This window comes from Vipera ursinii (assembly GCF_947247035.1).
Source record: "Vipera ursinii genome assembly, chromosome: 1".
Taxonomy (NCBI): domain Eukaryota; kingdom Metazoa; phylum Chordata; class Lepidosauria; order Squamata; family Viperidae; genus Vipera; species Vipera ursinii.
This window is the reverse complement of record NC_139512.1, coordinates 114494783-114520972: the sequence shown is the minus strand read 5'-3', so window position 1 is coordinate 114520972 and position 26190 is coordinate 114494783. Positions and strand designations below refer to the sequence as shown.

The window sequence follows — 26190 nt, the reverse complement described above, 5'->3', positions numbered from 1 at the left end:
GACGGGCTGCGTGGTGCGATTGGAGCAGCGAGGGGAGAGGACGCGCACGGACGGGCGCTTGCCCGAAGCCGAGTTCTGCAACCGCGCCGGGCAGCCGGGTCCGGTGGGGATGGACCTGCGTCCGGCAGCAGCGCGAGTGGGCATCTGAGCGGAGGGAGAGAGGCGGGTCGGGTCCGGCAGAATGGGCTCCAGCCGCGCCGCCCCCGGGCTCTGGCTGGTCTTGGCGATTCTTTTCTTGCGCCCTCCCAGAGGTGAGTCCCGGTGGTTCGTCTGGCTGGCGGCGGTGGGAAACTTCCCCCGGGCTCTGTCCTCCTAAGCTTAAAGGGGCCGATCCTTCCTCGGGAAGGTTTCGGACTTCGGGTTCCGGCAGGGGAGAAGTGTTCGTTTGCGTGCGTAAAGGGGGGAGTCTCTCGTTTTGACGGGAATCGGCCAATTCGGCTCTTCCGATCTCGGCCACCTCTGAGACTTGTTGGGTAAGGGAATCCCTTTGGCTTCGGCTCCCGAAAACTATCCCGCGCTCCCGGGTGATCACCATGGAAACACTGAACCCGTCTGCGCGGCGGCGGCTTTGTGTGTGTGTGTGTGTGAGAGAGAGAGAGAGAGAGAGAGAGAGAGAACGTAGACTGAGCAGCTGGGGCTCTTCGCCGTGGGCTCCCCCTCTCGGACTCCTGGGCACGGATCGTAAAGAAGGGGCCCTCCGGCGGTTTGCCAAAGCCCAGAGGTTTCCCCGCGGGTTTTTTTTCCAGGTTGGACCTCCCCCCTCCCCGCAACCGGTGCATCCCCCGATGCTGCGGGATTTTTAATTCTTTTCCCCACGCAAGTTCCCGCCACCTTCTTTACCTGCAGTCGCGGGTTTTTCCTGAGAGAGCTGCTGAGATCTTGGAGATGCAATTCCCCCAGCTGCAAGACGGGGGTTAAATTTACCTTGAAAGGCAAAGGAGACGTTTGGGATCTCTATGATTCAATTAGCTTCCGTAGTCCACGCCTCCCCCCCCCACCCCCCTTTCAGCAGGGCAGGGTCAGTCCCCGTGGAGAGAGTCTCTCCTCCCCTCCTCCCAGTCTCGGAGAAGGGAAAGGGACGCTGCTTCCCTCGGGAAATAAAATTCGCCAGAAAAGCAAATACAGCTGTGCCTTTCTGCGCCCCGAAAATACTCCGTCTGGCTCTCCAGCTGGCTGAAAAGCTCATGAAAGATGGTTTGAAAAGCTCTTCAAACATGATTATCGTTGACCTATTTGCTGCTCTCTGACTTCACTCCATGCATTCTTCTCTTTCAAAGCAATCCAGAAAAAAATAATTCAAACCCTCCTTATTTATATTTACAGCTCTTCTAGTGAGGATAAGCGCTCGTGTAGTTACCAACAGCAGTTTAAGCAATTTCTCAGGCAACTGTGCTCAGGAGTGTTTTAAGAATTAAGACAAGACCCTGGATTTGGGTAGTAGAGCACCCTTCCCTTCCAGATGCCCTCCAGAGGTGCTGGACTACAATATTAATCTTCCCGGGCTAGAATGACCATTCAGCACTGAAGTTCACACATGGGGGCGATAAAGAGGCTCAGAAAAGCTTATATATTTGCTACCCTTTATTTGTTTCTCTTTTAGTATAAATTGTTATAAGAGCCTAGAGACAACAAGCTACATTCCTGGGTTCTCACTACAGTCTTAATTGATTTCTGAGCCCTCTCTGAAGTCATATAAACAAAAGGTATATAGCCAACCTGCATCCCAATACCAATGATCAGGATTACATCCAAATATAGTTGCCTCCACAATACTGAAGAATTAAATATATGGAAATACTTCCCAATAATATTTTCAGCATTATTTTGCACAAAGGTGGCCTATGTGAGATCCTTGTTCCAAACCACAGATTATACCCTATGTTGGTTTGAATGAAAGACATTTTGGGGCTAAAAGCTATTGGGTCCATTTTATAGTACTGAATCAATCCTCCTGGTTCTCTTCTTAAAAGCAAGCTTATAAGGTAAGCAGGAAAGTTTATTATTGCCTGAAACCTCGAAGAGGGTGTATTCAATTGGGGAGAGAGGGATATATTTGCCAGTCGTACCTGATTTTGCTGTGATTGTGAAATGGAGAGCCATTTCGCCAAAGGAAATTGTGTTGTGCAAGATGGCATATGAAAGGTTTTTCTTATGGCCAACAGAGGGGGAGGAGAGAAAGCAGGCATTCTGTGAGAGATGGACCTAAAATCTGTTGCAAAGGAGATACTTCATTCTTAACATGAAGTGGAAGCCTGTGGCTGGATCACCGTGTCAAGCTGATGAGGGGAAAATAGATGAAGAAACAGTAATTTGCATAGAAAGGGAGGAAAGGTGTCAGAGGTCACAGCCCAGGGGAGGAGGAAACCAGACTGGTAAAGAGTCCCTTGGTCCTTCCCTGTCATTCCCCTTTCTGGAACCTAACAGGGCAGGGGGTGATGTCATGGTATCTCTCAACCATCTGCTGCTTCTTCAGAAGGAAATCCTGTAACACACAACCTGGGGTAGCTTTGATAAAGGGCGCCCATGGGGTTCAGCATCTTTTAATGGACTGATTGTTCTCTAGATCAGAGGGGGAGGTATTTGTTTGCTGTTCTGCCCTCACGTCAGACAGAGGAGCAGGTGGAGATAGCAAAAGATGTTTTATGGAGGTTGCATTATAACCATTGATACAGATTTGTGTGTGTGCATGTGTGAGAGAAATTCATTGTTAGACCGAGCACTTTCCCACTGTGCCTCTGGCCACTAACCTCAATATAATAAGTGAAATGTGGATCCTTTCTTATCCTTGCTCAACTGGCATAAATTGAGGATAGGATCATATAGACAGCCAGTTTAACTCATGGTTTTCTATGGTCAAAAATGTAGTGATGTAATTTATATTAATAGCCACACAATTTTAGTGAATACATCTCCTGCAACAGTTTGGAAAGCTGAAAAGGCTGTTTAGGAGTTAGTCTACTGTTTTTAGTTTTCAGGGGGGAAACCCCCCACATAAATATATTTGGATGTGTCTTGTCTTTCAAAATGGGGGGATTCTTATTTTTTGAGCTAAGATGTCACATTTATAGTAGTGCTGGATGCTAGAGGACAGGGATTTTCAGCTTTCATTCAGGAACAGAAAACCCTCAGATGAGCTAGAATTTGCTAGTCTGGCACTTTGTCTCTATCATGGATTAGCCAAATGTCTTGGGATTCCCACAGGCATCAACTTCTCTTGTTGCCCAGTCTCTGGTATTAAGACATATACAGTATCGGTTCCAAAGCTAATGCATAGATAGCAAGACTACAGTAGTCACCAATGATAATCTCTGCCTTAATGACTTTTTAATCAGGCTAATATTCAGTTCCTTGAAAGACGCCTATTATTCTCAAGTTGGCTTTTCAACTGCTTTTTAACACTGGTTTCCACCTGAGGGGATGCTAAATGCATGCACACCTGCTTTATCTGAGTTTCTGAATATGTCAATGACCATCTTATTTCTCCTGAGAGCAGAAGGTAACCTAATAGCTGGAAATTGCAGGGAGGTAGTCTTTGACTAACTGTCAGGAAAGCCTTTCTGAAAATATAAATTGTTCAACAATAGAACAAACTGCTTGAGGAGATGGCAAGATCACTTCTGTGGAAGGCATTTTAAAAATGGCTAAATGACCAAGCATCATGGATGGTGCAGTTATGGTATATCTTGCTGTGTCAAGCAATGGGTAGGAATAAATAAGTCCCAGGTTTCATTCCAGCAGTATGATTCTATTATTCTACTCCTAAACTGGACAAACATAGAAAAGCATTAATTTAGTGGTTGGGAAGGTAGTTGTAAATAAATGTAAGTCTACATTGCATTGCTCTGTACCTTTCCATTTCAAGGGATGTTAGCTGCAGTGGATAAGTAGGCATAAAATATTTGAGCATGGAGGTGATGTGGTGTAATGGGCATGAGCATAACCCATTTATGGATTACAACTTTGCACATGGACATGTACCACACCTGAAGTTTAGCATACCGTATGTCTTTCACATATTATAACTTGCCTGATTCTTAATAATAAGGATGGGTTTTTCCTGATTATATAGAAACTCCTTTTAATTGTTCATGTCCATGGACACAACTGTAATGGTTATGCATTGTTTGATACTTTAATCCAAGAAGTGGCACTAAAAAGATAGCAGATTTAATATGATAATTCTAATTCTATTCCTATTCTATTCCTATTCTATTTCTATTTCTATTTCTATTTCTATTTATTTCTAATTCTATTCCTATTCCTATTCCTATTCCATTCTGTTCATAGGATCCAGAAGATTTTATTTGGTTATGATATCTGAGCTTCAAAATTCCAGATACACTAGATCAGGGATTCCTAAACTTTTTGCCATGACACTCCCTTAAAAATCCAGACACCAGAATAAAATGGACAAGAAGTCAATACAATGAAACTTTGAAAATAGTGGATTTATTGTAATAAACTAAAAGGTTCTTCATACCTTTTCTGGACTTTGTCTGCATCTCCCTAGGGGAGATTCATCTCACAGTTTAGGAAACACTGCACTAGATGGTAAGAGACCTCAAGAATTTTCTGTAAATCTTTCATGCCATCTAGGTGTCCTTTAGGATGTTTCAATCTTAGATATGGTATGCCTAGTTTTTGTTTCAACTATTAAAGCTGGATATGTTATTATATCTGAAAAAGAAGAAAAATGCAGGAAATCAACAGTGGAAAGATTCTAAATCACCAGTGTAAAATATGTACTTCACATTATGCCAATGTTTTTCTATTAGAACATCTACCTCATATATACATATTCTCCACATATGGCTGCTTCACTGCTAGGAAAATGCTACCTTTTGCCAGACACGTAATTCATAGAGCACTTCATTAGATTTCAGTTAATTAAAACAACATCCTTATCAGTTTCAACATTGTTGGAATTTGGGAACATCCCAACACTCAAAACTCAAGTCTAGTTGAATATTACTGTTTCAAATGATTGGGGGAGGGGGAGTAGAGACCCTCCAAGAAACTCCCTATTACTCCATTGCGCATCCAGAAAAAATAAAATGGCTGCTTGGAACAGAAAACCCAAGTGAAACCGAGGTGTTGATCAGAAAATGAGGAAAACTGGATAAAGTACATTACCAAGCAGATAAGAAAGCCAGGACTAGCAATTTTGAACTACAAACATTGGAAGGACCATTTGGTAAATTCATTGTAAGCATCAAGTGAATTGTGAAACAGGTTTGTCTGCTGAGATCTGGGAGTTTTAAGTAGAAATAGCTAAGTGACTGTTGAATAAATTACAAATTTGCTCTGCGAAATTTAACCTGATCAACCATATTTTGACTGGAACTTAATTTTTTTTTACTCATTTGATTTTGATTATTCAGCCTACAAAGTAAAAACATTGTTCAAGATCACACAAACTCTCTTTACCATCAATTATTTAGTGATGGGCCAAGGTCAATTTACTATTTGTATAAAATATTTTAACCCATCTTTCTGGATACCTTGTCTTCTCAAAGCAATTTAGATGACTACAAAGCATCTATTGAGGGCAGAGAATGTGGATGAATAATTGAAATTAATAGTTAAGAGTTCCAATTTTAAAAATGAAAAAACAAAAATATATCAACATTTAAAAAACTAAACAGGAATAATTGTGTCTTCAGAATTTTGCCTTGTTTTGTTTTTAGAAAGGATATTTAGGAGACCTTTCCCCATATCCATCAGTCTAACAGCACTTATTGATGAGCCAAAGATAATCTTGATTGGTAGTCTTTTGAGGTTGTCAGAATAACAGCATAAGGCCATCACCAAAGTGGGTATAACAACATTTATTTGGGAATGTCTTTTTTTAGAAGTTAAGCTTTGGATTTAAGCTATTCTTGCTGCATTAAACCTAAACGTAAGCTTAAACCTTTATTTATAGTCATTTTGTTTGGAACAATGTGAGATTATACCTCCACTTGCTATCAAAATTCAACATGACAATTTTGGGGAATTCTGTAGATTACAAAATAAGGGGTGACAGATGCTATCATTTCTATGGAAAACTATCTCAAGACATCAGGAAATCACTAGCGATGGAGAGAGGTGTGAAGCTGTGAAGGGAATCATTGAAATTGGTCTTTCACATCTGTAAACCAGTTGTTATGCCAGAGTGGTCTGCTCTGAGAGGAATCTAGGAGTCTTAGTGAATGTCCATTTAAATATGAGCCAGCAATGTACCACAAAAAAGCCAATGCAGTCCTGGGCTGTATTAACAGAGGAACAGAATTTAGATCACATGAAGTATAAGTATTACTTAATTATACCTTGGTAAGACCACACTTGGAATAGAAAGAGTGTGGAGAAGAGCAGCAAAAATGATTAAGGGATTGGAGGCTAAAAGATAATGGAGAACGGTTGCAGGAACTGGACATGTCTAGTCTAATAGAGAGAAAGACTAGGAATGACATGACACCAGTCTTTCAATATCTAAGGGATGGTCACAAAGTAGAGGGAGTCAACCTATTCTCCAAAGCACCTGAAGGCAGGATAAGAAGCAATGGATGGAAACTTATCAAAGAGAGAAGCAACCTAAGGAGAAATTTCCTGACAGTGAGGACAATTAACCAGTGGAACAGCTTGCCTTCAGAAGTTGTGGGTGCTCCATCACTGGAGATTTTTAAGAAGAGATTGGACAGCCAGTTGTCTGAAATGGTACAGGGAATTTTGCTTGAGCAGATGATTGGATTAGTCCCTTTCAACTTTGTTATTCTGTTAGTCTGTTCTCATGCCATATGGAATTTTCATGGAAAACAGGTACCCCTATCTCTAAATCTCAAAGTATAATTGTTGCTGTATCCAGGGTTGTCTAAAGGACAGTTAAAATGGCAGGTGTGATCAGATAACTGAAGTCTCATTCCTTTTTAACATCCTTTTTATCTTATGCATTACACACATATGAAGAGGGACAGAACTGCCTGGTCCCCTGCCATATTGACACAATTGTCCTCCCCCTCACTCTGCCCATATTCTGGAAGACCCATGTGAGAAGTTTATAATCTTTCCTAACCAGATGTCTGTTTATAAGCACTTGTCAACCACACTTTAAGACTTGAAGGGATTGTAGACAGACCTCTTCAGTTATCCTGTATGGGGGATGAACTAGAAGATTAAATCAATTATGGAGGTCAAAATCACTTGCCCTTTCAAAGAGTAAATTGTCATAATAGTTTTTATTATTCAAGAAATGAAATAAATTTCTATAAGAGAGCCTCTCTCCTTACCATACTCTTCAGACATTCCCACTTCCCCTTAAAAGTATACTGGGTTCCATAATTACCAAAAATAATGTTAGTAAAGGTAAAGGTTCCCCCGCACATGCGTGCTAGTCATTTCTGACTCTAGGGGCCGGTGTTCATCTCCTTTTCAAAGCCAAAGAGCCAGCGCTTGTCTGAGGACGTCTCCGTGGTCATGTGGCCGGCATGACTAGACGCCAAAGGTGCAGTTATTCTTCATCTATGTTTTCCCAGCCTCTTGTACTACAGCTTTAGTTGGCTGTAGTCCAGCTGTGGGCTACTGGGTATGTTTGAGTCCTGGCTGTTTCAAAGGTTTCTTTCTTACCTCCCAACAGGTTCACATCTGTTTCTTACAAAACAGCTTCTAAAATCAGGGAACTGGAAAGGATAGTTTGGAAATACACAGCCTTGATGTTATTCATTTATTCAGCTTTCATCCCCTTCCCTCATCAGATGTTGCCTGCATTTACTTTTTATCAAGCTGTGGGTGTCCAGAGAATTCTGAGCAGGATGAGAATTGAATTTCTAATAGGAAGTGGGAAAAGCAAAATGCAAACACCTGAAATAGAAACGTGATGTTTATACTGTGCCTTTCTGTGAATCATAAAGGCAGATTTGTTGGCCTTAGGTAGTGCAAATAACTGTATCTTACAGCAGGATTTGATTTTTCTTGTACTATTGGGTTGCTTAATCTTTTAAAATCCTTCATCCTGAAAACATTTCAACTTCCCCATAGGCAACTTTTGACAAAATAGCATAGCATTATAAAAGAGCTAAGGATTTAAAATAGCTAGTAGCACAATTCAAGAGCAGTCCCTTGGCCATGCTTAGATGGAATTCATTGAAATCAGCTGACCTTAAATTAGCCCATTGACCTAAATTTCATTTAGTTCAGTAGGCCTGATTTAAGTGTGACTTAATCTGGCCTCAATTCAATCAGAATGATACAAGAGGATAGGAAGGATGCTTTATAGCCTATTTTCACTTATAAGTGGAACATGTATGGGACACCAAAGATCTAAGAGCTAGTATTGTTAAGACCCAGGTTGCATTCTAATCTTAGCCATGTAAAGTTACTGGGTGACTTTGAGCCAGTCATCCTCTCTCCACATAGAATATCTTGCAGGATTGTCATTTTTGAAATAAAATGAAGGGAAGTCTCCATGTCAGCTACCTTGATTTCCTGATTGTTGTAACTGAATATTTTTTGTTTAAAAAACCTGCATGTGTAATGCTATCATTTTGTACATTCAGTGTGCCTCCGGTAACTGATCACAGTAATCTGCAAGCCATTTTCCAAAGAAGTCCATTGTAAAATTGCGCTACAGATTCTTTTACTAGTGCAGTTACAATTAGGCTGCACTGTAGAATACAACAGTAATTCACTTTATAATACAATCCTACGGATACTTTCTCTGAAGAAGGTTAAGCTTCTTCATTAGGATTTACTCCCTGAATAATGCACACATAATTGAGAAAAGACCAATTAAATTCAAGACACTTGTTTATATAAAATTTAATAGTCATTGCTTACCAATTTCAATATTCAGAAGGTAAGTCCCTTTGTTTAGTCAATCAAAATAATGCAATTCCTAAGAGTTAATGACAGATTTGAGGGAACTTCAAGATTTGCAGAACTACAAGCAGAAAGACTAAAGAGATTTTTTAGTGAATTTATACATCCAGATCAAAATGGATTTTTACCAACAAGACAAAGAACAATCTAAGAATGATCTTAGATACTTTGGAATATTACAAAATGCATCCATTTTGGCATTATTTTTTTTAGATGCACAGAAAGCTTTTGATAATGTCAATTTAGCAATTTATGGTACAAAAATTAAGCTATATGAACTTTGGAGAAAACTATAAATATAATTAAAACAATTTATTATAGACAAATAGCCAAAGTAATTAATTGTAAATGGAGATTTTACAGAGAATTTTAACATTAAGAAAGGCACAAGACAAGGGTGTCCATTATCTGCATTATTATTTATTTTAACTCTGGAAGTGATGAATAGAAATGTTAGACAGGACCCAGAAATTAAAGGTATGGAGATAAAAGATGAAAAATATAAATTACAAGCATTTGTGGACAATTTGGCATTTGTTTAGAAGATACCTTGTAGACAACCCCTAAATTATTGGCAAAGATTGAAGAATTTAGAGAAGTAGCAGGATTGAAAATAAATAGAGATAAGACTAAAGTGATAGTTAAAAATCTTTCAGATAGACAAAAAAAATCAATTGTCAGAAAAAACAGATCTCCGGAGAAAGTTAAGAAAGTTAAATACCCGGGGATATACTTAACAGCAAGGTGTGTGACATTAAAAGAAGATAATTATCCTAAACTATTAAAACAAAATCAGATTTGGAAAGATGGAAAAATTTACAATTATCAATCTTGGGAAGAATAGCGACAGTGAAAATGAATATTTTACCAAAACTACTTTTCCTATTCCAAACAATACCTATAACATTAGAGATTTTTTTAATGAGTTAAATTCATTGATTTTGAAATTAATCTGGCAAGGGGAAAAAGCCAGCATAAGACTGAAATTGCTACAAGAAGCAAAAGAAAACAGAGGATATGGGCTACCAGACTGGGTTCTATAATACTATCAAGCAGCGGCATTAACATGACTAAAAGAGTGGATAACCCTTAGATACAAAAGACTACTATACCTAGAAGGACATGACCTACAGCTTGGATGGCATGCCTTTCTATGGTATGGGAAGAATAAAATCCATAAATACTTTCAATATCATTATATAAGAAATGCCTTGCGTTTGACATGGGAAAAGATAAAAATGAAAATTTATATTAAAATACCAGGATGGATCTCGACAATGGAAGTCTTTGTGCACCCAAATTTAATCAACTATGAGAAACTTTGTGACATACAAAGACATTTTGAATACTAATGGGAAATTACAAACTAAACAAGAACTGGAAGAACAGGGTATTCAGCTATCATGATGGCCACACTTGCAAATGCAAATGAGATACGAAAAAGATGTTAAAACATATGGTTTTATAAAGATCAAACAGTGTTTGACCAGATACTATTGTCATCAGATGAAAAACTCATTAAGAAACTATAAATTTTGGGTTAAACCTGAAGATGGAAGATGAACAAGTTAAAGAAACAATGATAACTTGGGCAAAAAATTTTGGACACAATGTAGAATTAGAAAAATGGCAAAACTTGTGGGAAAGAAAGTATAAAATAACAAGGGCAGCTAATTATAAAGAAAATCAATATAAAATGTTTTATAGAAGGTATCTACCACCTGCAAGATTAGCAAAAATGTTTAAGAACATGTCTAGTAATTGTTGGAAATGTAGACAAAAGCCAGGCACGTACTATCACGTTTGGTGGACATGCCCTAAAGCAAAAAAATGTTTGGTCAAAAATACACATGTGGTTACAGAAAATATTAAGAAAACATGTAGATTTTAAGCCAGAATTATTTCTTCTAGGTATAATTACAGAGAACTATGACAAAAAAGGTATATACGGTATTTAATATTACATGCATTAACAGCAGCGAGAATTGCATTTGCACAATATTGGAAAAATGAAGAAACACCATCAGAAGAAGGCATAATTAAGAAAATTTTGGATTGTGCAGAAATGGATAGACTTACATTGAAAATGAAAGGGAAAGAAGTTCCAGAATATTTCCAAACATGAGATAATTTCTACAAATGGCTGGAAAAATGGAGTAGAGAGTAGAAATGGAAGTTGTATTACTATTAATGTTAAATATGTGAACCCAGACAACACTTTGTTTATTAAGCACTAAAGATTTGTAACTATAAAAACTTAATAAAATACTTATTAAAAAACATTTGCAGAACTACAGAGCTATGTAAAAAGGAGCAAGAAAACTCACTAAAAAGTAAACATTAGATCACTCTCAATATACTTCTTTGAAAGCTTGAAATAATATGTAGGAAATGAATAAAGTAAATTTGTGAATATCTTAAAATATATGAAATCTCAATAGTAATAACAATAATTTCATTCATTCTTATTTTTTCTTATTCATTTAAGTATATGTTTATTCACAAAATTTGTAACCTATTTTTCATTGATAGCAGAATCCAAAGCATGAATAAACTTTGACCTGTGGTGGCACAGTGGTTAGAATGCAGTATTGCAGGCTAGCTCTGCATTCCACTGCCAGGAGTTCGATCCTGACCAGATCAAGGTTGACTCAGCCTTCCAGCCTTCTGAGGTTGGTAAAATGAGGACCCAGATTGTTGGTGGGGCAACATGAGGACTCTAAACTGTTTTGAGAGTGTTGTAAAGCACTATGAAGTGGTATATAAGTCTAAGTGCTATTGCTATTTAAATATAATGAAATATTATCTAGTTTTTTAAAATCCTAAAGCTATTAAAACCCATAACATATTATGGACATTCTAATATAAAGATCATCAATAGCAAAACATGATGATGATGACGACAACGAGGATGATGACAACACAGTACAGTTACAACATGGTGCTCTCCATGGTACTGAATTAGACCAATAGGAGAAGCCATCAGTCATTTGTCAGATTCACCAACTAAATTAAAAGTACTCAATGGCTCAGAGAATTTCCATCTTCAGCGTACTGAGTATTATACTAAGTCAGTGTTGAATCTTAACAACTATACAGATAGACTTTCATGATGAGGGATCAATCCACACCCTTAGATGGTTGGTTGTTTGCAGAAAGGTATAGTATTTGGGCTGCAAAAATTCAGCCTCTAATTAAACTACAACAAACAGAGTGGTCCATATCTCTTTGTCAGATAACTGCAGCCAAGATACTGGCTATTCTTGAAGCCATACTTTGTTGTTTGAGAGTGCACTGAACAACGCTGATACAAACTTGTACAGATGAATTATTGTTTCTTTTTTAGCACGTTAGAGTAATTGGAGCCGGAGATAGTTCCTTTGGGGACTAGTTGATTATCTCTGATCCAAGTCTGAGTTCTTAGTTTTGTCAAAATGAGCTTAGCCTTTCCCTCCAGGATTGGGAGTGGGAATGGGGTCACAAACGTAAATGTCTATGGAGTGAGGGAGTTACATATCTGATGTTGATGGGCATAGTTCTCCTGTTTGCAGTGGATTGTGAATCTGATCCTCCTGACTCGGTGTATTTGCCAGCTGAATTAAAAGTACTCAATGGCTCAGAGTATTTCCGTCTTCAGCGTACTGACCGTTACTCACCAGGAAATGCTTCCTTCAGCTCTCACTCAGAGACGTTCCTCTTCCTTCATCGTCGACTTGCAGGAAAACCCAGTATCCAGGCTACCTACCTTCCTTTCACTGCCCAGCAGGTAAATTAGCCTTATAATTGTTTAGAGAGATGCTTTAATGTAAAACAGAAACCACAACCCTTGAGTCATATTTAGAACTTTAGAAACGTACCATGGGAACTCACATAAAATATCCACCATGTGGCCCAAATGGGTGACTTTGTGTTTTGTTACATCCTTTTTCAGGATTCCCCCAACAGGAGGGGGGAGGGGAGGCAAGGGGGAAAATGTCAAAACATGATTTACAACAAAAACATAAATTTGGTGGGACTTATGTGATGTTACAATGTAATATTTTGACATTCTGATGTCCCTGTGGTCAGGAATGGACACCATTGATGTCACAATCGTAGCACAGTGGTTAGAATGCAGTATTGCAGGCTAACTCTACCCACAATCTGGAGTTTGATCCAGACAGGGCTCAAGGTGGACTCAGCCTTCCATCCTTCCAAAGTCAATAAAAATGAGGAGCCAGATTGTTGGTGGCAATATGCTGACATTGTAAAGCGCTCAGAGAGGGCTGTAAAGGACTATAGGGTGGTACATGTCTAAGTGCTATTGCTGTTGCTAATTTCTTCTGCTTAGTTTTATCTTTTTTAAAAATGAATGTTGCTTTTAACAACATAAAAAATTGCAGCTACCAATTGTATTTCTTTTCTAAAAATGCTTATAGCATCCACATCGGATCCAGTCTCATGCTTGTGAAATAGAATGATGCTAGAGGCTGCCACTTGCCTTTGTAACTGACTAGCTTACTATTTATATGGTGTTGTTTGTTTGTTTTTTTAAAAAATGGGGCAGGAAACCTGATAGTTACCAAGTGAGCTACCCAAGGGCACCACACTGAGGATTCCCTGTGTAAGAAATGGAATGGTGCTGAGTTCCATTCTTCCCTGAATTTATTCAATGAGATTCTACTCTGAATTCAGATTTCCTTTTCTCTCCAGGAATTTCCAACAGATAATTCCCAGTTCACAGATGTCTCTACTACCTGGGACATCCGTGCTGTATCCATTGAAGGCACAGTATCTCCTCATGAGCCATACGCTCGTGTTCTTTTTCACCTCCAAGGGCAGGATTGGATGTCAAAACGACAGCCCCTGCCTTGCGTCAGCCTGCATGTCTTCCATCAGGCCCAGGCTGTGCATCGGGCCTGTCACCTTCAGGTAGGTACAGTACATATGTTTATACTCTCACAAATTGTGGAGGAACTAAGTACATGGCTCTCGGATGCCATGGAAAATAAAGCTCTGCTATGGCTGTTTGGCTGCATTCTGTTGAAGACAATGGAGGTAAATATGCGGAAGTAAGTAGAAATTATGAGGTGCAAGTTGCTTGGAGGTTCTAAGAGATTGTGGACAAATGTCTATATTAATTTTACAAGCCTCTGATATGATCTTCATGGTAAAGAGCCCTGCAGTTAATCACAGGATCCATGATTCTAGAGCAGAAAAGGTTGATATTTAAGCATTAAATATTAACATAGTTAAATATTAAATAATAGCATTCTTCTTGTAAACCTCACTTAAAACAGAAGTACTGTATCATTCAAAGCATCTGACTGGTCTGCAGCATACCTTTCTTTTCTCAAATGTATTTGTCCGTCTAAATCCTCCCACCCCTCACCCACAAAGGAGAAGGCATGGAGTAATTCCTTCTTTTTTCATCTTGCATAAAATGCCTTTCTTTGTGCAAGAAAATTGATTCCAAGCTTAGTGCCAGGATATTTATGCTAGGTGTGTATAATAACAAGTGTCAATTTTTCATGTGGAATGTTTACTGTTTGTTATGTGCTGATCCCATTGTCCTGAGCAGCACTACAGCTGGTCCTTGATTTCTGACCATTCATTTAGCAACCATTATAACAACATTGAAAAAAGTGACATCGACCAGTCTTTGTGCTTGCAGAGTTTGCAACATCCCTGATGGTCATGTCATGAAAATTTGGGCTTTTGGCAACTGGCATATATTTACAACTGTTGCAGCATCCTGAGGTCATATGATCACCATTTGCCACCTTCCCAGGGAGCTTCCAACAAACAAGTCAGTGGGAGATGCTGAAATCATTTCACTGCAGCAAAAAAGGTCATAAAATGAGACACAACTTATTTAACAACTGTATTGCTTAATGATAGAAGTTCTGGTCTGAGTTGTGGTTGTAAGTTGAGAACTGCTTGTACTCCAAAATATGGAAGAGGAGAGGAGAGGAAGAGAATTGTCACTAAAGTGGTAAGACGAGTGCTTTCAGAAAACTATCTAAAAGCAGCAGATAATTGGGGCAGAGACCATAACTAAGCGGTAAAGCACATATGTCATGTATTTACTCATTGTTAATTGACTCTGGGAGGCATGATGAGTACCAAACAAGCAATGAGTACCAAACAAATTTTTTCTATAAGAAATAATGTAGTGAGTCACAAGACAGCCTGACTGACAAGTTCTAGCTTGTGCGTTGAGTACCAAACAATGGATGAGTACTGGGACAAAATTTTTGCAACAAAACATGTTGAGCACCAAACCTGATGAGTTTCAAAGGAGTTGAGTACCAAGGTACCAACTGTACAAGGTTTCAGGTATGATCCAGCTATTATAGCCATTAGTGTAAATATGAGAAAGGTGTGTGTGTGTGAGAGAGAGAGACATTGGTCTCAGTTCCTCAGGGACCTGTTGCCTATTAGAGTAGGTTGAATTAGGCAAGATAGACCAGGCCATTACACTGTATAAACTTTGCATAGCTTGAGGGTGAGCTTTACAATGAGTCCATAGCATGTGAGTTTCTCTTTTTTCCTATCTAGGCTCCCCTGGGCATGTGTGTGGTGGAACTAGAACTTCCCCCTCACTGGTTCTCTCCTCCACTTGGCACTCTTCATCGCAGATCAGAGGATTCAGTCACCCCAACTCTAAGAGCAGAGTTGTACTATAGGCTGGAGTCCACTCTACCCGGGAAGGTACACAGAGAGTGTCCCCATGTGCGAGCCCAGCAGAGGCCGCATCCAGGTACAGAAAGCTCCAAGGAGCAGCTGCACTATGTGGGCCCTGTGGATATCAGAGTGATGAGCCCTCCACGGCGGCAGGAAGTGCGGTTGGATGACAATGTGATGGTCCGCGTACCAGACACAGCCCTGCGCCCAGGACAGCTTTTCACTGCCACTCTCATTCTGCAACAGAACTTCACAGCTGATCTGCTGACTCTCCGGTGAGTGACAGTTGCCATCCACTTATTCGAATGGCAAAGGATTTTGAATTTAAAAGTCATTTCAGTCACAGTGAACTCAATCTTGAAAAATAATCATAATTGTGAACAATTAAGTACCATATTGTTTTCAACTGTTTCAAGTTCATTGCACACATTTTTTAATTGTGAAATATACAATGACTCTGGGCTCCTATATTATTTAGCCAACTCCTGTAGGTGAGATTGAAGATGTGAGAGAGTGGGTTGCCTGGTTTGTTCATGGCAGAGCTGAGATTTACAGCAGCCTATGGATTTCTTGATGCCCATTTACTCTATGAGTTCTCTGCAGCAAGTTTTCATCTCTTCCAAAGCTGCTCATCCTTTGAAGACTTCTCTTTGCTCATCCTAACTTTAACAATGAGGCTGTCTACTCTAGATGGTCTTTGCTTCTCCGTCTGTACATCTTATTTTTTACTTGTCATTCCTTTCAGAATCAAGGTAAAGAAAGGGTTACAGGTTCTGGCTGCTCGCCCCACCAGACCAGAGGCTTGGACGGCAAAGCTGGACAAGTTCAAGAGTGCCAAACACCACACCGCTTTGATCACTTGTCGTCTATCTTCTGGCAGTGGGTTGGACTGGAAGTAGGTAGCCTTTGAGGCTCATAATTGTTCTACAGAACTGCTTAGTTCACCTTGGGATGAGGCATCAGGCAGCCCCTCTGAACAGATTGTACTGTAATGCATTAGGTGTTTTTCTTTTGAAAGGAAAACTTGCCCTTATCTGCATATACCTATGAAGAAAGCACTGAACTAGGACTCCATCTACTCTGTCTCTCCCATTCCTTGTAAAAGGACAATTCACTTTTTGCTTGAAGGGAAGCTGAATACTGGATCCCTTATCAACTATACAGTTTGAGAAAGTTAATTGCTCCTTAATTTGCATAATCCTACAACTGTTCTAATTTGCATAATTCTATGTTAGTGATAGAAGGAACAAGTTCTCTTTCCAACAGATGTTAGTCTTCTGTTTCCTTCTTCACCATCACTAGGACTAAAATCTTGTTGAGCAGAAGTTGTTCACAGAAGCTTTAATGCCCTAGAAATAAAGCTGTGCAACCAGTACTCAGTTATATGAGCTATTCAGATTGTTTGCATAGTTCTGTAACTGCCTCAATATATTAATTTTAGTTTTTCCTTCCTTGGATCTCAACCAAAGAAGCCAAAGAAGCCACTCATGTTCTTCTCCCCTACAGTATTGATTCCAGGTGGATAGCCTCAAAGTTCTTCCCTTTTTCTACGTAGATCAGGGGTCTTCAAACTTGGCCCTTTTATGACTTGTGGACTTCAACTCCCAGAATTCCTCAGCCAGGCAGATGTTCTGTTGAAAATTGTGGCTTTGCCATCAAATTTTAGTCCTGCAGTCTCAGAGTACTCTCAGAGTCATAAAGTGGAGAGAGGATCACGCAATCCATAGGCCACAGATTGCTCATCCCTGAGGCAGGAAATAGGAAAAACCTGGAAGGAAATATCTATTTCTCAAATGCTTGTTAGAGGCATTTGTGTGATTCTGGCACCATCCTTGAATCCTACTATGGAAAAATAGGACAAGAATGGTTGGTTGGGCATAGATCTTGGAAGCATTTCAAACAGCATCTACTGTGTATTTCTTTGCATCGATCTTGCTCCAGGTATCAGAAATTGATTTAATAGTGCTGAGTTTCTGGGTTAATAGATAGATAACCTTTATTGTCATTGTCGTAATAGGCTAGGGGCTAATTATTCTGATGTTTCACCAGCAGCTATGGCTGGCATCTTCAGAGGTGAAAGTGATCTTTTATACCACCAGATTTGTTGGTAACTTAATCTAACTGAGCTCTTGTGTTTACACTAGAACTAATTTCTAACTGGACTATGTCATTGGTATTCTGGAAAGCCAGTTTCTGATTGGGTTTTTATCCAGATGAAAATGTCTGATTTGAGGAAGTTTCAGAGGAACTCATTTTTTCATTGGTCTTTGAAACATGCTGCTGTTTATTATATTCCAGATGAGACTGCTGTAAAGTTTATATGGTGTTGGTTAATTAAGGAAAGTTTTATTTTGGTATGATGTAAAGCTGGAAACCAGGGTTTGTTAACCTTCTTGTTCAAGTTATTGGGAAGTTTATACATTTCAATAGCTTTTCTAAGTAGTCATGCTTGATGATTTGACAAGATTGCTAGTACTTTTGTGCCTTTAAACTGAATATTGTGCCCATTATGTAGCTGCAGGTGTTCAGCTGCCATAAAATTTTCAATTTTTTTCTAGTCAGCAATATGAGAAAGTCTGAATGGTTCTGTTTTTTGAACCAGAGAATGCTATGCAGTTCTTTCAGCTCCATGATAATCAAGATAAGTGAGGTGGACATGTTATTGTTGCAGATGTTCTGTCGTCTCCTCAGTATTCCCTGGGTTCTCTGATCTCTTGAGTGTTGACTTCTAACCTCTCCATTTAGGGCAGCAGATTCTCCAGAGTTCCTATATTTGGATTTTCTTGTGGAGAATGGTACAGGTGCTCTGGCTGCTACACGCCCTGTTACTTGGCAAGTGGAGTACCCTGGCCAGGATCCTGAGGCTGAGAAGGACAAGATGGTGTGGGAGATCCAAGTATCAGAGAGAGATGTGCGGGCCTTGGTTCCATTAGTAAAGGTAAGGCCTGAAAATTGGTGTTTTTCTTCTCATGGATAACTTGTAGCACTGGAGCCTTACACAATTCCCTTGACTCTCTCCAGGAGCAGGAAATTGTGAACACTGCACTCCTCACAGGAATCCCCCAGTCTGTGCCTGTGAGGCTGGTTGTGGTTGAAACAGGAGGAGCTGTATCGGAAGTAACACAGCAGATGGGGTGTGAATCCTCTAATAAGCAGGTCCTACAGGTGAGAAACAAATACTGTCATAAAGGATGTGCTTCTGAATCAAAATCAGCAACGCTTATTAAGACTGCACTCTTCTCCTCTGATTGCCAAATTATTTCTCAAATGAGAGTCAGATTCAGGGTTATAAACCATGCTTAATCACTTCAGTTAAATGTTTAGGGGTTGCATTCTCACAACAAGGCAGACTTAGTTTTAATCATAGTTAACATTTGTAATTTAGGATGTTAGCAAATCCAGCCGATTCAGTTAGTTTATGACTTAAGTTTGTTGTGCAAACAGAGAGAAGAGATTAGTAATCAAGTACAATCTTAGCCAGAGTTCCCATTCTAAATCAGATAACCTGTTTGTGTTACTTTATATTTCCACTGTATTTGTGGGAAAAACAGACCCTACATTATTACCTGGAATGCTTTGAAATCTTGGTTCCTAATCCATGTAGGTTCTTCTTGATGACACCTCACCTTAATTTTACCCTTTCTATTCATACATTTTAAGACTTGGCATTCCACTGATCTAGCAAACTCATGCTATATTTTTAGACTGCTCCCTTCTAGTGGTCTACATCAGTGGCCACAGCTTCATCTTTGTCCACATCAAATGTTCTTCCTCCATGTTTTCATGCATGTACCATTTCTATGAGAAATATAGAATGAAGCAGAGCAATGTTGAAGCTCATGAAAAATAATTATACCTGTATATCCAATGGTAATGGGCGACTTCCCTCATTTTCTGTGGAGTTTGCAACTTATTTCTCTATATCACCCAAAAGGACTCAATCTCCCACTGATAGATTATAAGAACTCACAGCAATTTCCAATTATGGTTCCATCTTGAATTGTTCTAGAGGAAAAAAAACCAGAGAAATCCATACTGGGTTAAGGAATCAGTATGGGCATTTTTGCTTTCTTCTAACACTTCCTTAGGCCTTTGCATGTACATCTATGGACCTGAGTGTGTTTTCTAATTCACCTGTAGGTATCAGATGTATGTGATGCTGTTTATGTAGGAGGAAAAGAGAGCCGAGGGGCACGGGGTGTACGAGTGGATTTCTGGCACCGTCGTCTGCATGCATCATTACTCTTTACTGTCTGGGCTCCACTTCTGCCTTTGCGTATTGAACTAACCGATACCTCTTTGGAGCAAATACGAGGCTGGAGGGTATCTGGCCCAGTGTCTGAGAGGTAAGTGTTATGATTCCAGGAGAGTCACTAACAATGAGTTGAAGGAGTGGCATCCTTCCTCAACTTAGCTCTCTGTAGATGTTTTCAGAATACAGTTTCTAGATTCCCTACCATCAAGGCCAATGCTGATACAGAATACTGGGAGCTGTGACCTCCAACTCATCCAGAGGATGTTAAATTGGGGAAAACTGCCTTACACTTTGTAAATGGGCTAAGTCCTTGCATTTCTTCTCTGAACAGTCCAGCAGAACCAGAAGAGGGTGGGGAAGAAGCTGAGAGGAAAGCACGTGGCTGTCGGCTCCAATACCAGCGTGCAGGGGTCCGTTTCCTCACCCATTTTGTGGCTCACCCTCTAGAGGGTGGACGTCACCTGACCTATATGCCAAGCTCTGATTGGCTGCTGGATGTTTCGCATCTGGTGCAGAAGCATGCTAGAATCCAAGACCCTCGAATAGCAACACTGGAAGGTGGGAAAGTGGTGGTTGGCCGTGAAATAGGAATGACCTCTGTGGAGGTAAGGAGCATGTGAGAAAAAATGGGGGCTGAGTGGTTCCTTGATGAGATGGGATGGAATGAGATGAGAAGCTTGCTTGGAGCATGATGATAGTTGTTCAAAGGGATGAACCAGGTGCTGTGCACAGGCTGATGGATGTTGCTTTTGTCTCCAGTTTGGGGAAATGGTGGGATATGGTGGGTGTGGTTATGAAGAAAGAGGGATGTGACAGCTTTACAAGCAATCTATGAAAGATACTGTACATTGTAAGCATCTCTATTGCCTTTATTTGTTATCTATCTGCCTGCCTGCCTGCCTGCCTGCCTGCCTGCCTGCCTGCCTGCCTGCCTGCCTGCCTACTGGATCTATCATCTATCTGTCATCTATCTATCTATCTATCTATCTATCTATCTATCTATCTATCTATCTATCTATCTATCATCTATCTATTATCTATCCATCATCTGTCATCTATCTGTCAGTCACTGAGGGGAACACACTCTCCCTATTTGGTCACTTGGCTGGCAAATTAACCATTCAGTTAACCATGACTTGATGTTGAGATGGATGAGAAGAGACATCACAAAGAATACAGCTTCTTATGAAATAACAATATATTCTCTATTTTTCTTCAGGTGCGTTCTCCTGTTTCCGATTCAATCCTGGGGGAACAGACTCTGGTGGTGTCAGAAGAGAAAGTCTCAGTTTCAGAGCTGCAGGCCCATCTGGTATCAGGTCTATCATTGACAGTGTTTGCAGAACTAGGACATCCAAATGTTTTCACTGCAATGTGCCAGGGACTTTCTGCTCTGAATTCCCTGAAACAGGTGATGAATTTTTCTACCCCTTCATAACACTATGAATTTAATTTCCCATCCTTATGTGTTACAGAAGCACTAAATTGCATTTTGAGGGTTCATACCTGCCCTTCCATGGCTCGCTTAAGCTAAAGTTAGACTTGATAGAAATGTCATGTTATAATTATCCTCAAATATAGAATCTGTGTGTCTTGTCCTCTCCAAGATTTGCAAAATCTGTTTTATTTCGGTGGCATGACAGGGGATCACTCTATGGTGAGTTTTCTTGCCATGATGTGTAGTAGTCAAAGAAGAGGGATAGAAATTTGGTAAAAGGGAAGGTGCTTCATCGAGTTGGGTGGCATGATTTACATCTGCTACCAATATGGATAATGATGCCTCTGTTGGTCAACTTGCCCAACCCACCATTACTATTTTAAGGCAAATTGAGATTTCAGTTTTTTTTTCTTTTTTTCTGCAGGAAGCAGTTCTGAGCATCTGGTTGGTATTCAGTGATCACACCTTGGCTCCAGGAGAGCTTTATGGCCGACGGGATGCATCTCTCTTGCTTTCTTCCTTGAATCCTGATGTAGTATCAGTGCGGCTGGAAGAGGAACATGCTTACCCAGTGATCATTGCTGAAGGCCCAGGCCGGGGGTCCCTCCTACAGCTCAGCCTACATTCCCCAGACTCTTGCCGCAAGGGGAAACATAAGGCTCCCCTTTCTCAGGGGACAGCATGGCTGGAAGTGAACTTTGGCTGGCATCTCCTGACCACTAAGAGCCCACAGCAAGAAGATCTCCATCTACATGGTAAGGCCCCCTTTCGGCAAGCAGAAGGTGCCATGTCAGGTGAAGCAGTGACCGTTGCAGCTATCACAGAAAATGGCAGAGGTTCAAGAAGGCGTGGCCCAGTAGCACGAGGGCCGCCGATGACCAAATTTGAGGGAGCTGGTGTTAGCTCCTATGAGGATATTGAACAAGTGGAAGAAGTGGAGGAAGATGAGATGGTGAAGGCACCTGCAAGGGTGACAGATCTAGAGATTGGAATGTATGTCCTCCTGGGAGTTTTCTGTTTGGCCATCTTTATCTTCCTTGTCAACTGTGTGGTCTTTGTCCTTCGTTATCAGCGCAAGGAACCTCCTGATGCTGGATCAGGTCCAGCCTCTTCTGCCCAGCAGCCTCACAATTGGGTCTGGCTAGGCACTGATCAGGAGGATCTTAGTCGGCAGCTGGATCTGTGCAAGCAACACTGCAAAGACCAGCCTCGGGGCCCTTCTAGTACCAACGAGGGGTATTCTTGCTGTGCAAGGCCAGAAGGAACTTTGGAAGCTTTGGCCCCAGAGGCCCCAGCTCCATTACCAGAGCCAGAAACAGGGGTCTCTGCTAATAATTTGGGCCTGACTGCACCAGGGAACCCAGCACTGACCAGCACCTTGTCCAGGAAGAAAGAGGGCAGGGATGTGGGTGGTCGGCGGAAGCGTGTAGAATTTGTGACCTTTGCTTCACCGTCCAACTCCGCTCCAAGCCCCCCTGCTTCTGGACCAGTAGTTCAGTCCATCCTGGTAGCCAGTGAAGACGACATTCGTTGGGTCTGTGAGGACATGGGGCTGCATGATCCAGATGAGCTGCGCAGCTACATGGAAAGGATTCGAGGTAGCTCCTGATCTGCCCTAGCCCATTCATGTGGGCAAACCAATAAGATGGTCACCCCCTTAGGTGCTCTCCTAGGATCAGTCAGCTGAACTCTCTACCTGCTTCTTTTTAAATAAGGGCTCTCCGCAGTAGTACACCACCCTTGGACTAGTTTGTGAGGAGAAAATGAGCCAGAGATATTTCTGCTGCTCTCTGTGTTAGAGTCCCACTTCCTTTTCATTCTGGTTGGAGGCATTCTCTCCACCTATTATTCTCTCAGCAGAACTAGCACATTCCTCCTGGGAAGAGAGCCCATGTGTGCTCATTGCTTCTCCCTCTACCCCCTAAAAAAACTTTTGGTGTGGATGAGGAGTTTGCAGACTGGAAAGTAGCTGAGAGGTAGGCTGGCTGCAATGTACTGTGGAGGTGATCTAGGGGGCTGATCTAAGACCTCACATATTACGTTGACCTTCATTGCCAGTGTGTGTCCATTGTTATGATATGAACAACGAGTGTCTTTCTGTCCTTCCTGTGGTCTGAGCCTGGGGCTCTGCCCCTACCCCTTACCCCCAATCCCCTGACACCCCCCCCCAAAGTTGGGCAAGGACAGAGCTCCAGGGAGCACTGGCTGGACCTTTTCCACCCTGGTTGTGTGCCTGATGTCCTTAAGAGTTTTTGTACAATTGCTCATATTTTATACCGTACTATTGGGAGGCTGCCAGGCAAGTCCTTTATTTATGGAAGATTTTTAATTCTTACATTGTTAAAAAAAAGTAAAATAAATAATAACTAAAAATGAAATGTGTGTCATTTTTGTGCAGTCTGATTTATTTGTGTTTCCTTGGTAATAGAGAAGTAGTTGTCTCTGCTGTAGAGATTAAGTCCAAACACCTGACAATTCCTTTAATTTTGAATGTTTGCGGACTTGATCCTAGCCTAGGGCCTGTGTGTCATCCCTGTTGCAATTCAGGAGATCTTCTGAATAGCTTGACTTCACTTAAACTTTCTTTACAAGAAGCTATTTGAAACTATAAATACAGGTAATTCTTAACTTACAACCATTCTTTTAGCTACTCTTCAACTTACAATAGCATTGAAAAAAGTGATTTATGACTGGTTCTCACACATTTGCAACTCTTGTAGCATCCCCAGGCTCACTTGATCAAAATCTGAGCACTTGGCAACCGGCATGTTCCTATGATGGTTGCACTACGGCTGAGGTCATGTGATCACTTGCGAATTTCCCAGCCAGCTTCCCACAAGCAAAGCCAATGGAGAAAGCCAGATTTGCTAATTGAGTGTGACACATTGAACAACCACTTTGCTTAGCAAAGAGAAATTCTGGTACAAATTTGAGGACGATCTGTAGTATAAAATTAGTTCCTAGCAAAGAACTCTCTATATCAGTGTTTCTCAACTTCATCTATTTTAAGATGCATCCCAAGGCAGTGATGGCCATGGAATTCTGGAAATTGAAGTCCATGCATCTTAAAATGGTGGAGGTTGAGAAACACTGCTGTATCTATTAGTTATTTACCAAACCTTGCAACTAGGAGGCAGCTTGTAGAAAAGGAAAACACAGAGATGGATTTATGACATGTACTAACAGGCCCTGCTAGGTGGTGAGGAATGAGAACTGCTAAATCAACTTCATGCAGGGTGTAGCATCTAACTTAACAATAGTGCTCAATAAAATTGAGGGCAATAACATATTGGGTGATATAGCTGGTGTTTAAATTGCATGACTGTTGCTGCTTTCCTAAGCTTACTAGCAGTTGCACCAGGTTCACTTCTCCTCCTGCTGCGGTGACAACTTCCAGTTTCACTATTCGGTCCTTGTACTTTTCCAGTGTGTATCAGCAAGAGAGCTTTTGGAAATGTTGCTCTTCACATCCCCCCATGCCCTATCTGCTAAAATGTTTGTCTTCTATGCAGCAATTTCTAGACATCCCGCATCCTAAAAATTGTCAGCTCTGTGCAGAGCTTCCCCCAGCTGTCTTAACCAACTTTCTCCTTTCTAGGTCTCCTCAAATAAAGTAGTAAACTACAGATCGTCAATTGCAATTTTTTTCAGATTAATTTTCATGTCACTGCTAAAATAGCTTTATTTCTCATCAGTCCTATATTCCTGGTTATGTCTAGTATTATACAAGTGTAAAGAGTGTACAGGATGGTCTTGAAAGACAGAAGGAAGATCTGTTACCAAGGCAACAATCAGACAAGTGTGGCTTGAATCCAGGCCAAAAAGGGGATTTACAAAAGCACTTCAGACAATTCTCCCTCTCTGTTCACATAAAGATAGAAGAGGAAGGAAGGGAGGCACAAGATTCTGTTACTGTAGCTATTCTAATAAAAGTAGATTTAGGGTTAGTATCATTTGGTATCTGTTTTTAATCTGGTCTACTTTATTGGGCTAACAACTGGTGAACTGTGAAGCATGAAATTTTATAGAGTTAACATTTGAGTTTTAAAAATTCAAGAGCAAATTGAATGATTGGAAAGCCGGATCGGAAATAAGCAACCCCAATACAGTAAATTTAATGTTCCACTCCAGATCAAAATCCTTAAAAGCACATTAGTAAAAGCACATTAGTAACACCAGCTGCCTGCAATTAGTGCAGGTTCGAGTCCCACCAGGCTCAAGGTTGACTCAGCCTTCCATCCTTCCGAGGTAGGTAAAATGAGGACCCAGATTGTTGGGGGCAATAAGCTGACTTTGTCATAATGCCGCTTGGGGGGCGTGTGAAAGCCCTAATAAGCAGGCATATACATAGAATGAAGGCTACTGCTAAGCTTGTAATCCGCCCTGAGTCTTCGGAGAAGGGCGGGATATAAATGGAATTAAAATAAATAAATAAATAAATTCATTTTTCACATTTTTAAACCGTCCATCTCCCTTACTTTTATATTGATTTTAACTACTGCATCTCCTTGGTGGACGTTTTTCATACCAATTACTTGGGTCAAATCTCTTGTTCAATTTTGTCTCTGAAATTTTGCAACAATACTTGTAATTTCCATTCTTGCCATCCTGAAAGGAATAATGGATTTCATATCAATTTCAAACAATTTCCTAAAAGGGGCTTTTTGAAGTTTTTAAGGTTTTATAAAAGGTAAAGTTTCCCCCGCACATGCATGCTAGTCATTTCCAACTCTAGGGGCCGGTGCTCATCTCCGTTTCAAAGCCAAAGAGCCAGTGCTTGTCCGAGGATGTCTCCGTGGTCATGTGGCCGGCTCACTAGACGCCAAAGGCGCACAGAACGCTGTTACCTTCCCACCGTAGTGGTCCCTATTTTTCTACTTGCATTTTTATGTGCTTTCGAACTGCTAGGTTGGCAGATTTTATACATGAATGCAAAAATGCATTTGTCCAAAATTAAAGCTCTGGATGTTTTAACTAG

At 40.6% G+C, this 26190-nt stretch overlaps 1 protein-coding gene across 1 annotated transcript; it reads left to right on the top strand.

Annotated features, from left to right (window-relative positions):
- On the top strand, nucleotides 1-23486 carry TMEM132A (transmembrane protein 132A). The gene is made up of 11 exons (XM_083356201.1): nucleotides 1-251; nucleotides 12405-12619; nucleotides 13546-13764; nucleotides 15394-15794; nucleotides 16265-16414; nucleotides 18265-18457; nucleotides 18541-18684; nucleotides 19660-19865; nucleotides 20106-20379; nucleotides 20994-21185; nucleotides 21637-23486. The coding sequence occupies exons 1-11, from the start codon at nucleotides 182-184 to the stop codon at nucleotides 22819-22821; spliced, it is 3249 nt and encodes a 1082-aa protein (XP_083212327.1). The 5' UTR covers nucleotides 1-181; the 3' UTR covers nucleotides 22822-23486.
- The last annotated feature ends 2704 nt before the right edge of the window (nucleotides 23487-26190 follow it).